Genomic DNA, 12,755 nt, shown 5'->3' with positions numbered 1-12,755 from the left:
TGCCAAAGGCACAGGGATTACAGATCTCATCTATGGCAAAAAAACTCCTTACTCACTTTCTTGAAGATAGAAGCTAAGGGCACAAAAATGCTGAGATTCACTTATTTGGTGGATTAGTTGTGGAAGAATTCAAAAAAAAAAAAAAAAAAACTCGACTGATCAGGATAGGTTAATTACTACATAATATTTGAAAGGACCTTCCAGAGAGCAATAGTGACTAGAAGAGTTCCCTCCTCCAGTTTGAAGATCTCAATTTGTACAGGAAATATTTTGTATGTTTTCCTGTCTGGGTCCCAGAATGAAATCTGTCCTCTGTCAAGCTAACCAGCTGCGTTCAGTCGCCAAAGAAATAGGCACATAATGTCTTGTTGCAAGGCAGCAAGATAGGCAGACTATTGCATAGTTCACTTTTCTGAAGCAGTTACTTGATTTTAAAAATCTCTTGCCCTCCCATCCTCATTCCCCCGCAAAGCACTTCAAAAGTGCTAAGTAATAAAGTGAAACCAAGCCAGAGGCAATGCAGAGGGCCCTATGCTTAGCTTCTCAAACAAAAATTTGCAGACATTAAAATGAAGTGTAGTCGAAGTGAGATACAAGGTCAGTCACTGAGACCACAGAGAAACGATGCCCAAATAGTCTCACACCAGCTTGACTTTTCCTTTCCTTGTCATCAGTGATGGATGCCAAGCCAGGCAGTCAGCAGGAGCCAGCCTGAAGCTTTTGTTGGCTTATTCCCTCAAGGAATATCCAAAAGACTTTGCAGGCTTGGAATCTGGCCCTCCTCTTGTTCTCACTACAGCAAAGCAGAGTGCTGAATGAAAGTTTTGTTTGTGGCTTAAGTAAATGATCTTTCCTCAAAAGGCATATTTGGGCAAGGCTCCGTTTCTAAAAGGTGATCTTAACCCTTCTCAGCATCACTCACAAGGCCCAGGAGTTTCACGACTGCAGATTTACTGCCGAAACACTGCCAGATAATAATTTCTTTCTCTCACCACTGCTTTTCTCCCTTGCTTTCAGATTGCACTCAAGTGCGCTGACATCTGCAATCCTTGCCGGCTCTGGGACCTGAGCAAGCAGTGGAGCGAGCGGGTCTGCGAGGAGTTCTACCGGCAAGGTCAGCCCCACTGCGTGCCACCTCCCTCCCGCCGGTGCTGCGGGCGGCCAGGCAGGGAGCTGCTATGCCGAGGCGGCATTCAGCCTCCCCAGTTTCCCCGAGTAATCTCCTGCAAGAAAACTGCTGTTCAACAGAGACACTGCCTCATTTTAAAAGTGAGGTGGAATAGAAGAGCAGCATGTATTTATTTGACCTACCTGCTGCTGTAGCAGCGTTGGAAAGGAGGGAAGCTGTGCGGTGCCTCGGCTCTCGAATTTCACGGTTTAATGGAGCACGGTGTGATTCTTCTTTGAGCACCCTCCAGTCATTGTTAGCTGAACCGAACTGAAACCGTGCCAGGGTTACACAGCAGCAAAACCATACTACTGTCCCCTGTGTTTTATCTCACTTTTCAAACAGAGTACAATTCCTATGGGAGTCCTACCCTCACCCTTTCCCAAATGTGACATCCTCTTCTGCCTACAGACTCAGAGAAAGAGTTTGAATGTGATTCCCAGCATGCTAAGCTCTTCTAGCACACAGTTTAATGGACCAAAGTAGGCAAGCCAAAGCTCTGCTCGAACCTATTGCAAATGTTTTCAAACCCCTGCAGAGAGCTCAGTCATGCAGGGCTTTTTTTTTTTTTTTTTTTTTTTAAAAACACAGTAATTACACCATTTGGCTCCATCTGCATAGGCAAGGTCATGCTGTGCTACAACACAGAGAGGGTGCAGCAGAGTTTAATCACTGCTAAGTTCTTTGTTAGTAGCATCCTGAGAGCCTAAGGCAAGTGGTACAAATACTGGAAGAGCACACAATGAAGTACTGAGTTCATTTAAAAATTCATTCTGCACAACAAATTTAAGCCACGTTTGAGCTGGTACCTAGTACAGTTAGTCCATAACATTAACAAATAAGGACAAATAGGTCAGCAAGTTAATTTTCAGCCAGTGTCAATCTGAACTGGTGAAATGTCTTTGACTTTCATGCTGTTCAAGTGACATAAGCAGCATGGGATAAACAGCAAGATGCAGCTATATTTAATCAGATGTATAATCAAGGTGTAGTCAACATCCAGCACATGAGGACAGGGCCCCAATAGTGTGATACCTCACCTTTAGTGTATTGAGGGACCATGCTGAAAAAGACAGCAGTCTCAACCCTTATGAACTTTAGCTTTTTTCCCAAGGCTCAAGATTCACTAGCATAACCTCTCAAATATGCCTCTGAAAGGGGACACTGGAGCAGACAAGACCAGTTACAGCTGTAACAGGGAAAAAAAATAGTTAGCAACTGATGTGGGAGAATGTACAGAAACTGGGTCTGACTATCACTGGTGGCTGTATAATCCTGGTAAGTGATACAAAAAACAGTGTTGAATATCGTGTATTTAGATATCATTATGTCTTCATTTAAAAAAAAAAAAAAGTTTTTGTAGATCTCTGTCTCCCCCTTCACATGATGCAGGGGTTTGAAGGTGGTTTGTTGACACCAAAGGATTACAGGACACTGAGATTAGCATTTGAAAGCCATAGCTCTTATGCTCTTATTTACTGAGAACAAGTGTCATTTTTAATTATAGACTAGGCAGATAATATCATGATTAGTGCATTGTTTAATCTTCCTTCTCTAGCACATGCAAAGTTTTTAAATTCTTTGTAATAAACATTTTTAATGTCATTGTAGTAGAAACTCAGATCCTGATCTTCCAGTCGTCTGGTGCTCTAAAATAAAAAATACAAATCAGATACATTTCAGGGAGCAGCTGATGCCTACAAGAGTTTTTAACACAGACCTTTCCTAAAAAAATATTTTAACTTGTTCTCAAGAAATCAGGGCTTTGTCTGTACAGTGAAAATATCTAATCAGTCTTAAAGCTAGATCATTTCAATGGGCATTTTAAAAGTTAAGTAGGCACATGAGGAAAATAATACAACTTGATTTGTTTAGATAAAACTGGAATTGGCAAGAAACAAGTTTCGAGAAAATGGCTAATGTTTAAACAGCTTCAATGACCAGTTTCTCTGGAGAGGTTTTAACATTGGTTGGAAGGTTTTCCCCAGTGTGAAAGTTCTCAGCAACTAATTCATGCAGTTATTTTCATAGCAACTTGAAAGGTAAGAAAATTGACCATCAATTTAATTTCTTACCATGCAAAGGAAAAATCTTACCTTTGTCATTTAAAAGACTTGTTCAAAGACAAGAGGGTGTTGGTACACTTAAGGCCATAGAGGTGAACCATTGTGAACTCAGAATATCTCCAGAGGGGATGTCGCTGGAGTTAGACACTTTCTCAGTCAAAGATTTTTGGAGGGGATACGGGGGAAGAAGAGGACAGAACTGCACATTTGGAAACATGACAAACTTATTTTGCCCGGTTTTGTTGAATTGCTCCTTTTGATTGTTTGTGAAACTCCAAATGTTTCACTGATATTTTCTAAATACCTAATTAAAACCAAAAACATTCCCCTCACTTATATTTTAGGAAGAATTGCATGCTGCAGAGAGAAGGAAGGCAAGGCTTAAAAAATGCATATAGTATTTTATATGTGCCTATAGAGCCTGTGTGGCACAAGAGCATTTAAGTCAAAACTGTGTTAGTCAGGGGGAAAAAAAAAGAACAGCAGCAGCTTCAGATGGAGCAAATAAAACTCCCTGAGCTGTAGTTCTGCTGAATTCGTATATCCAGCCGCCCTGTGGCCTTCTCCCACCACTCCAGCATACCCATGACCATTGCTATTGATTATCTTCAACTACGTGCAGAACATCTCCTAACTACCTTAGCTACGTACAAAAGACTGTCCTGCGTGACCATTTCTGCATCTGCAGGAATAGTTTCAGCCAACCGTTTACAGTTTGGTCAGTTCTGCAGCAGGACGGGCCTGCGGCAGGCTCTGGAGCACCCACCTTCCCCCCAGGCTGCTCACTGCCTCCAGACACAGCACCCTGCCTGCACACAGCGGGAGCTGCCTCGTGACTCCTCACACCAGCCCCAGGTTCCTATCCGGAGACCTCCTGCTCCAGTTAGTCAAATCCTGGGTTGTGGAGGGGGCCAGGAGCTCAGTCGATTGCATTGTCTCAAGTCTGTCTACTGTCTGAAATCAGTCCTGGGCAGATGATTCTCTGGGGACTTCCTGGACCAATCAGGGAATTAATGTTTTAAGTTCACAGTCCAGATACTGAGCTATATCACAATTATAAGGCAAACTCGAATTTCATCCTTATTTCACATTTATAATTTTAATTCCACAGTTCTTGACACATGAGCATATGTTGCTCAAGCCCATGCTCTGGCTCTGGTTAGTTTGAGTGTGCAGACACAGCTGCGGACTAAGTGCCAGGCTCCATCAGGCTGGCCTTTCACAGCAATTGCATGATACCACAAGCACACACTAACAACTCACGCTGCAGTACTAATGGAGATGCAGCTTTTCTGAAACATGTATTATGTGTTTTTTCTAGTAGGAAGACATTTAAGCCATAAGTAAATAAACTAGAATGTCTTAAAATGTGCAGGAAATGTTTCTCATGTAAGAGAAACTATTTGTGAAAATGAAAGTCCTCAAAACACTTAAGTGCTCAGATTTAATGTTCATTCAAAAATCACCTTTCCTAAGAGATACTTTTCTTAGTAAGCTTAGTCAGTTCCTCTGATACCAAATAAATAAATAAATAAGAGGGTCTGCAAAATGAAGGTATTCAGACATTTAACATGGTCTTTTTTGGTGCAAGATTCCAACTGCTCAGATCCATGCGGCTGCAGTCTCATATAGCTAAGGCAAAGAAATGCAAGTGGCAGCAAATTATTTTCTTTTTTGTAGGTGATCTGGAACAAAAATTTGAACTGGAAATAAGCCCTCTTTGTAATCAGCAGAAGGACACAATTCCAAGCATACAAATCGGTAAGCACTAGTTTCATTCTGTTATCTCCATGTTTATCCCAGTATGGCACAAGCTCAAGCAGAAACTGAAATGTGATATGTGATGAAATAATATCCATCTGCCACGTAAGCCCAGTGAATCAGCAGCGAAGGTCAACTTTGTGAATCCTGAACACTTGATCTAGGATTGACTTCTTGCTGCCTTACTTTATGAGGTGAAGCATCACATTGCCTCAAAGAGATGATCAGCCAGTTGCAAGCTCATTTTAGTGAAGTAATTTGACTATTTGGGATGATGAGGGAAAGAATTTCCACAACTGTTGAATTTGCAACAAAACTTTCCATTTTAAAGTAGTGTCACCATTATTTCCTCTGTCCAGTCTCCTGCAGATTCTTCATAAACACTCCATAATCTAGTTCTCCTGCCGAAGAAGGTTACATGATCTGGTGGAGAAGCCAAAAAAAAAAAAAAAGCGATATCCTAAGAGCCTTCAGACCATATTCTTTGCTTCCTTAGTAGTTCTCTGGAGGTTTAGGACCAACAAGTCAGGTTCCCAATTTGTCTATCTTTCCTTATTTTTTCATAACTTCAGCTGTCCTTCACAAGCCTGGCTCACTGCCTGTAGAGCAAAAAGTTTTGTCTCCTCTGCTCTGCTGCATATTGGCATCCCCACAGCCTCCACATGCTGGACAGCAGATAGATATCAAGCAAAGAGCAATGACTCCAGGGCAATGTTTGCAGTATAATCTCAGCAGCCCAATAGCTAGCTTGTAGTTCGTGTTTTCATAAATGCATCTGTAGTTTTATACCATATGTATAGTATGTTAACTGGGCAGTTGCATACCCATAAAATATTGTCCTTGTCTTGCAACTGAACAATTGCTGCTAAAGTGTTTATCTTCCTTTTCCCTTGCCAGAAAAATCATGAGGCAGAAGCAATGAGTTAAAAGAAATCATCTAATAATAAATAATCATGGTGGGCTTCTTTCCCATGTGATTGCTTTAAGTTGGGCAAACCTGATTCTCTTTGCCACAGAGATCAGGTTAATTTAATCAGCTTAACCAACATGAAATTTTACTACACCAAGATCATCTGCAATGGAAATACCATGTAACTAGGTTCACGGACAACAAAACTGAAACCGGCCTTTCTAAAATGTAAGTCAAGACTACCTGCCCCGTCCCAGCTGCCTTGCTGTGTGCCACCCAGCTCCACAGCTGCTCAGCCATCCAAGCTAGCTCCCCAGCTAGCAGTCATGGCAGGGACACAAATGCTCCTTAAGAGGAGACTCAAACAACCCCAGAGACCTCACACACAGGCCATAGGGTTTGCGGCAAGCCCCAGACAGCAATTTTATTGTCAGTGTCAGGCCTTTCCGGTCATTTTAGAGCTATATAAATCCAACTGCATTAAGGTTACAGCATCAGTGGCAACCTGCTGACACAAGTGAGACATGGTTTGCAGAGAAACCTGCTACATCATAGTTTATCCCCATACAACAAAAGAACAGCAGCCAAATTCTAATTCTGGCTTTGAAATGTTCCCTCTCTGAGCTCCTTCTTGTTGGAATTGTACTGCAGTTTAAATCTTAAAAGCATTATTTCAATTTATTTTCTTCTATCAAAGATATTTTTATAACAGCATACTTAAATACAAGCCATTACTGCGCACAATAGCTATTCTAGGGTGAACTGATACACAAAGCAACTCAGTGTAAAAGGCATTCCCCAATAGGTTAGAATAGACAAACCTTTGTGGCACAAAGAAGTTGTTGCTTAGTCTTCTCATGTGCTATTAAAGGCCAGCATACAAATTTCAACTGCTGTTCCTGTCTGCACTCTGCAGTATAAGAGGCATCTACAACATACCTATCTATAACATAGTCTATACGTAGCTATAGGTATGTTATAGATATATAACATGGGGTAGTGCAGAAGTCCTCAAGTTAATACAAGTCTAGCAAGCTCTATACTAGGAAGCAGAATAGCCACAGCAGCATTCACTGCCTTTGCAGTGATGATCTCTGCCTCTTAGGTATTTTATAGGGCTCAAACACACTATAGTCCACTCTCAGCTCTCTCATTCACAGCCACAGCTAGGAAACCTGTTGACTGATGTCTAGAGCAACTAAATAAAATAGATGCTAAAACCAGAGTGTCCACCTTGGAAAAAAAAAAAAAAAAGTTGTCTTAAAAATAAGAATTGCAGGTAAGTACTCAGTGTTTTTAGTTTCTGGTTCAGGGTTCTATTTAGGCTGAGCCTGGTGAATAATTTCATTGATGCAGAGCTTAGATCCTGGCCATAAGAGTTGTGATTCACATTCTAAAAACATTCGAAAAAAGAAACCTATCCAAGGCAAATATTCAATGGAGTCATTACATAAGGAAAAAAAAAGGGAGGGGGTCATTCTAATATCTGTGGAGAAAAATTGTAGCCATCACACATGATTTCATGTGGGTAACTGGCCTGAAATCTCCCTAGAGAAGGATGCTATTTCTCTCTCAGATTTTACTGTTATACATACAGATCCACATCTTCATCACATGCACTAGCCAAGTTTGCAAGAGTTGATGGCTGCACAAGGCATTACCGTTATCTCCCTTCAGGGTTTCTGCAATTTACATTGCTGTATTCTCTTGCCCCACTCTGTGTGGAAATGCATTCAGTGAATGAATTTGTTCCTGACCTGCCTTATTTTGTGTGCTTCTTCAGGATTCATGACGTACATTGTAGAGCCACTCTTTGAGAGGTGGGCCCAGTTTACAGGAGACACTCCCCTATCTGAAAATATGCTAAACCATCTCAGGAGGAACAAGGCCAAGTGGAGGAGTTTGCTCCATAAGCAGCACAGCAGTACTAGGAGCAGCGACCACTCAGGTCAAGTGACTGGCAACCAAGAACAGACTTTAAATGAAGAAGAGACTCCTTAGTGGCAGCTTTGCACTTTTCCTTTATAGCACTGCTATCTCTGTCTTGATCACAACAGCAAATGAAATCCCAAGGGGCTAACAGCCTGTTGGCAAGAACACAGAAAGAGAAGAAGCAGCAAAGAAACAGCTGTAAGGGTCCTCATGAATAAACCCGTGGTTCTGCTGGGTCCCAGTGTGGATCTCCTTCGTATTCCTCTCCCCCTTTGCCCTGCGTCTGCCTGAAGCCGTTCGTCACTTCTGATCATTCATTGCTCAACTGCGGTGGCCCAGTCAGCGGTACTGTGGCCAGGCCAGTTACGGCTGCCACTAAGCGGGGAGGAGTACTGAGAGAACAGGGGAGATAAAGGCACTCTTGGTTATATATCCATTTACCATGAGTCATACTGTGACATATGTATATAGGCCCAGAGCACCATACACTTTCCAGTCTGGCAGCCGGGCTGCACATTAAGCCACCAGCATCTTCAAAATCCGGAGGACACTGGCTGAACGAGACAGCGCTTGCAGAGGGCAGAGACAGCCTGGTTATTTTAGTAATTAAAACAAAAACCTTTTTAACTTTTGTATTCTGTGCACTAAACAACAGATCTAAAAAACTTCGGACTGAAGTTACTCTCCGTATACACAACTCCAGTGTAACAAAGCTCATTTTGGTAATCATTTTTATGCCACTTTGGATAAAAGACTGGCATCTTCTCACTGCAAGGAACAATATTCCCTCGCAAATGAAAGGGAAGGTGTTGTACAGTCTAAACCTTTGAAACACGAACAGATCTATCTTTTGAGTACTGTTTCAAATAACATGTTTATATTCATATGTGTACATTTTCTGTAAATACAAAGCGCGCTACTGATTCCCATGCCAAAATACTGGAGTACTGTGGAATTGCTACCTGTATAAACATTGGCACTGTGAAGAGAATACTGTTAGTTTTAATACAAGAGAAAGCATTTGTAAATATGGTATAGAGTTTATTAATATACACCATCATTTGTGGAAAAAAGCCTTAACTTCTAACATCCTTCACCTTCTGATAGCTGCCAAAATCATATTATCACAAGATACACTTCTGAACTGCCTTTCCACTATCAAAGGTGTACCGAAGGTCATTAAGGAATGAAGTCTGGCACGACACCTTCTGGAAAACTTCAAACGCATTCCATATGGGTCCGTGTTTTTAAATCCATGGCACCTTGCACATCCAGTCTAGGCAAATGCTTCACAGAGCTTGAAGTTTAAGTTTAAACAACCCACAGCAACACCACATAATTTGACAGTTCACCCTGATTAACATTTATTCAAGAGTTTGAATTTTTATTAACTAGCGTAGTGATCTGCAAAGCACAACATCCTCATTGTTCTAGAGTCCAGTTGTTTTCCTGAGCAATGTTGAAGTGTAGTAGATTTTTTCCCCACCTTTCCTCCTTAGATAGACAGCCTCTAAATGCACCTGCATTTTTCTTTTCCTTATAAAATACTTCATCTGACACTCAGATCAATCTCACTCAATGAAGGAAAAAATGCTTTGTAGCCAGTCTGTTAAGAAAAATCCTCTTAACTATTACAATAGCTGAGGGAGTTTCTATGTTCTGGTGTTTTTGAAAGATACATGGCCTTACTTATGCCATAAACAACCTCAATTCAGATATTCTTTATAAACCTTTCCTTAAGTTTTCATCAATTTCAATGAGATGGCTTTCATGAGCACTACTGCATTGCACCAAGTGTTTGCCCCCTTTACTCCCCCCCCCCCCAAATCATATTAAGGTAACGTGCAGTGTTGTTGTAAACCCCCACTACATCAAATCTGTATAGCTGTTTTCCAACAAAAATAGCGCCTGTGGCCATATAATCATCTTGTGTCATGATTACCTTGGAGAGATCAAAAAGAAAACAGTATTTAAGTTTGCATTTGAAAAAGGATTATTCATAAGAGTGCAAGAGGAGAGGTGTTGGATTTTTTCTCAATCACAGGGAGGATTGACTGGGTTAGACAAAGTTTTCATTCTCATAAGGTGCCTAATAAGTTTAGAGGAAAATAGAAATCACAAGTTGTAGTAAAGAAGGTTTCACGCATTCTAATTCATAGGAGACGTATCTTCAGAGAAAGGTATTAAAAAATGGTGAAATAGGTGGACATCAGTAACTATGAGAACACAAAGTATATTAAGATAGTTTTCTTTTCTTCTACCAATTTATAAACTATTCCATCAAGCAGTAGAAAATTTTCTTCTTCCTCACTCTTCTAAATGGGACTCACAAATTAGAAGTACTGTGAGTGAGACCAGGTAACAAAGAGAGGGAGCTGTAGAAGAATAGTTATTTCTAACTACAGGACATAAATGCCTTTTTTACCACCTGATGGTGGGGGTGGCAGCATCACCATTTCACAGCTTTTTAGGTGTATTTTTTCTTTCTCCTGACAGATTTAGGACAAGGCAAAACAAGCAGTGTAAGTGCTTGTAGGCAGCACATTAGGTACATACAAAAGAATAGCATTTCCTTCCTGCTTTGTCTTTTTACTAAGAAGTGGAAGCCATTTCCATCTAGTTCAAAGAATTTTTTTTTAATGTTCTAAAGCTTTAGGTAAACAAACCTGGTGTCTAGCAGCATAAAAGCCTACTGACAGACACATCATTGTGCTGGTTCTGAGGAGCTTCCAGAAAATAGATCCAGACGGAGAACTTAGCACATACACAGCAAGTTCTCTTACAGCTACAGTATGACTAAGACCTTTTCTGTAATTACAGCCTCCTGGGCCCATCAAAAGTCAGCACTCACTAACTTAAAACTTCCTAATAAACATTTTAAGAACAGCTTTTCAAAGAACAGGGCATTTTTTTGGTGCACTGAATATACTTGCTAGATTCAATCACCTTGTCTGGTGAAACACTGCTTGGAATAGGTTCAGACCAGCTCCAGAAGAAGCCAAACTGCACCTGATGCAACCAGTTTGGCAGCACCAGCGCTCAGTATACACTGTTGTGATATGCATTTGGTGTTGCCTGGTTTGGAGAACATTTCTGTGCTGGGATTTCTCGCCAGGCTGCCAACAGCATGCTAGAGGGACAGAATGGAAAAAAAAAAAAGTATTTGCAGACATACAGAGCATATGGATTTTTTTCCCCGTCAGCCACATCAGCCATTTTACAGAAAGCCTGTGTAAATCATTGTTCCTTCTAACTGGGTCTATGCAGCTAAAAGTTTCTGAAGTTTTATAATTGAGTTAGGTTTTCATATATGTAATGAAGGAAGTGGAAAACTGCTAAGAACAAGAGGTTAAAATGCTCTCAGATATACCATGCAAATAGAATTTGCTTGATTAAATGCCAGTTTCTTTAAATACCATCATAGAAGTAAATTCTGGGGGGGGGGGGGGGGGGGGAAGGGAGTGGGGTTAAGTGAAACTTTTAGACTCATTAAAGTAATACACAGGTATGTGTTTTCATTAAAAATATTAGCTATCTCGGGGGTTTCAACGGTTAGCATTCTGGCCACCAGCCAAAAGGGGTGGGGGGGGTGGGGAACAGGACTTTACTTTTGAAATACAGAAGCAGAGAGGGGAGTAGCTGACATTAAGTAGGAATGTGTGTATGGAGGAAGTATGAATGGAGTACGGAGGAAGAAAACATGATCTGCAGTGCTGCCTCACTTAATCAAAACATGGGATAATTATTTTTTATATAAATTATTGGTTTCGGTAAACAAAAGCAAGGTCTCAGATGATGGTTGACAAGGCTGCTGCCACAGTAAATGGAATAAGCCAGTTTTCAATCTGCATAGCTATTTTACCAAATCCTCTAATCTGTAGTTGAACTCTATTATTTAAGTTTTCAACAAAACAGAGATTAAGAGCACACAAGCCCCTTCCAAATCAACTCTCCTTGGAAAGGAGAAACACTTAAGTAATTAAAATTATCAGGTATCAGTCAGGGTGCCAGCCATAATTTATAGCCTTATGTTTTAAGTCACTCAACTGAGCTGTCTATAAAGCACTCCTTTTCACCCCATGGCCCCACCATCCCCAGTTCATGCCCCCAGAATCCATACTTAAATTTGAAGTACGATCCTGCAAATCTTCCCCCCCCCCAAAAAAAAACCCAAAACAAACAAACAAAAAACAGGGCACACTTCATGCCAAGAATATGTATCCAAAATACTTTGATTGGTGCAAACTATTATTCTATTATTTGTTTCTATAATCCACCCAATATTTTAGGTACATAAACTTTAATTGCAGAGTGCAAGTTTGACTTGGATGTAAAATACATTCTGCTTATCTTTGAATTCAAGATTGTATATGTCATGTTTATTGTAAAGCATTTTATATATACACATTCACATATCTTATACAACTCTATGGGCCAAACACTGGTCCCACCAACTTCACTGGGACCAAGAATCAGCCCCCATATGTGCGTATATATGCCATATGCATCATTCTGAAAGGAAGCACTAGATTGTGTGAAAATGCAGTGACTGCTATGCAGTGATGCCAAGAGACTTAACTGTATCTTTTTTAACATACTGCTGTAAGTATTCATCATGTCAAAGAATGACAACTAATAAAATAATAAAAAAAGAAAAAAAGAAGGATGTAGTGTCCAAAGTTTTTTGGTCAAGCTGTTGACTGGAAAACACATCTTTAGTTTGCTGAAGACTTTTTGGCTTGACAAGGCAACAAGAGTCCTGCTGCCATCTTCCCACTGCCTCTCCCTCCTACCAGCAAATAGTTACTTTACCAGTACACTACTTCTGAGATGAACTTTTCTCCAAATTTATCCTTAGCCTTGCTTTAGAAATTTAAATGGAGTTACCAGCAAGGAAAGTCATTGCTTTCCCTATCTC

General features: G+C 40.6%; 1 protein-coding gene across 1 annotated transcript in view; it reads left to right on the top strand.

Annotated features, from left to right (window-relative positions):
- PDE7B (phosphodiesterase 7B) overlaps positions 1 to 8,865 on the top strand; it is an 89,168-nt gene extending 80,303 nt beyond the window's left edge. Inside the window, exons 10-12 of the mRNA XM_013958945.2 lie at positions 1,018 to 1,114; positions 4,915 to 4,995; positions 7,689 to 8,865. Of these exons, the coding sequence (XP_013814399.1) occupies positions 1,018 to 1,114; positions 4,915 to 4,995; positions 7,689 to 7,906 (396 nt within the window). The 3' untranslated portion in view covers positions 7,907 to 8,865. The remainder of the gene's footprint in view (positions 1 to 1,017; positions 1,115 to 4,914; positions 4,996 to 7,688) is intronic.
- Positions 8,866 to 12,755: the final 3,890 nt, after the last annotated feature.

The sequence above is a fragment of the Apteryx mantelli genome, chromosome 3 (assembly GCF_036417845.1).
Source record: "Apteryx mantelli isolate bAptMan1 chromosome 3, bAptMan1.hap1, whole genome shotgun sequence".
Taxonomy (NCBI): Eukaryota; Metazoa; Chordata; class Aves; order Apterygiformes; family Apterygidae; genus Apteryx; species Apteryx mantelli.
The sequence above is the reverse complement of the archived record's forward strand: the minus strand, read 5'-3'. Positions and strand labels throughout refer to the sequence as shown.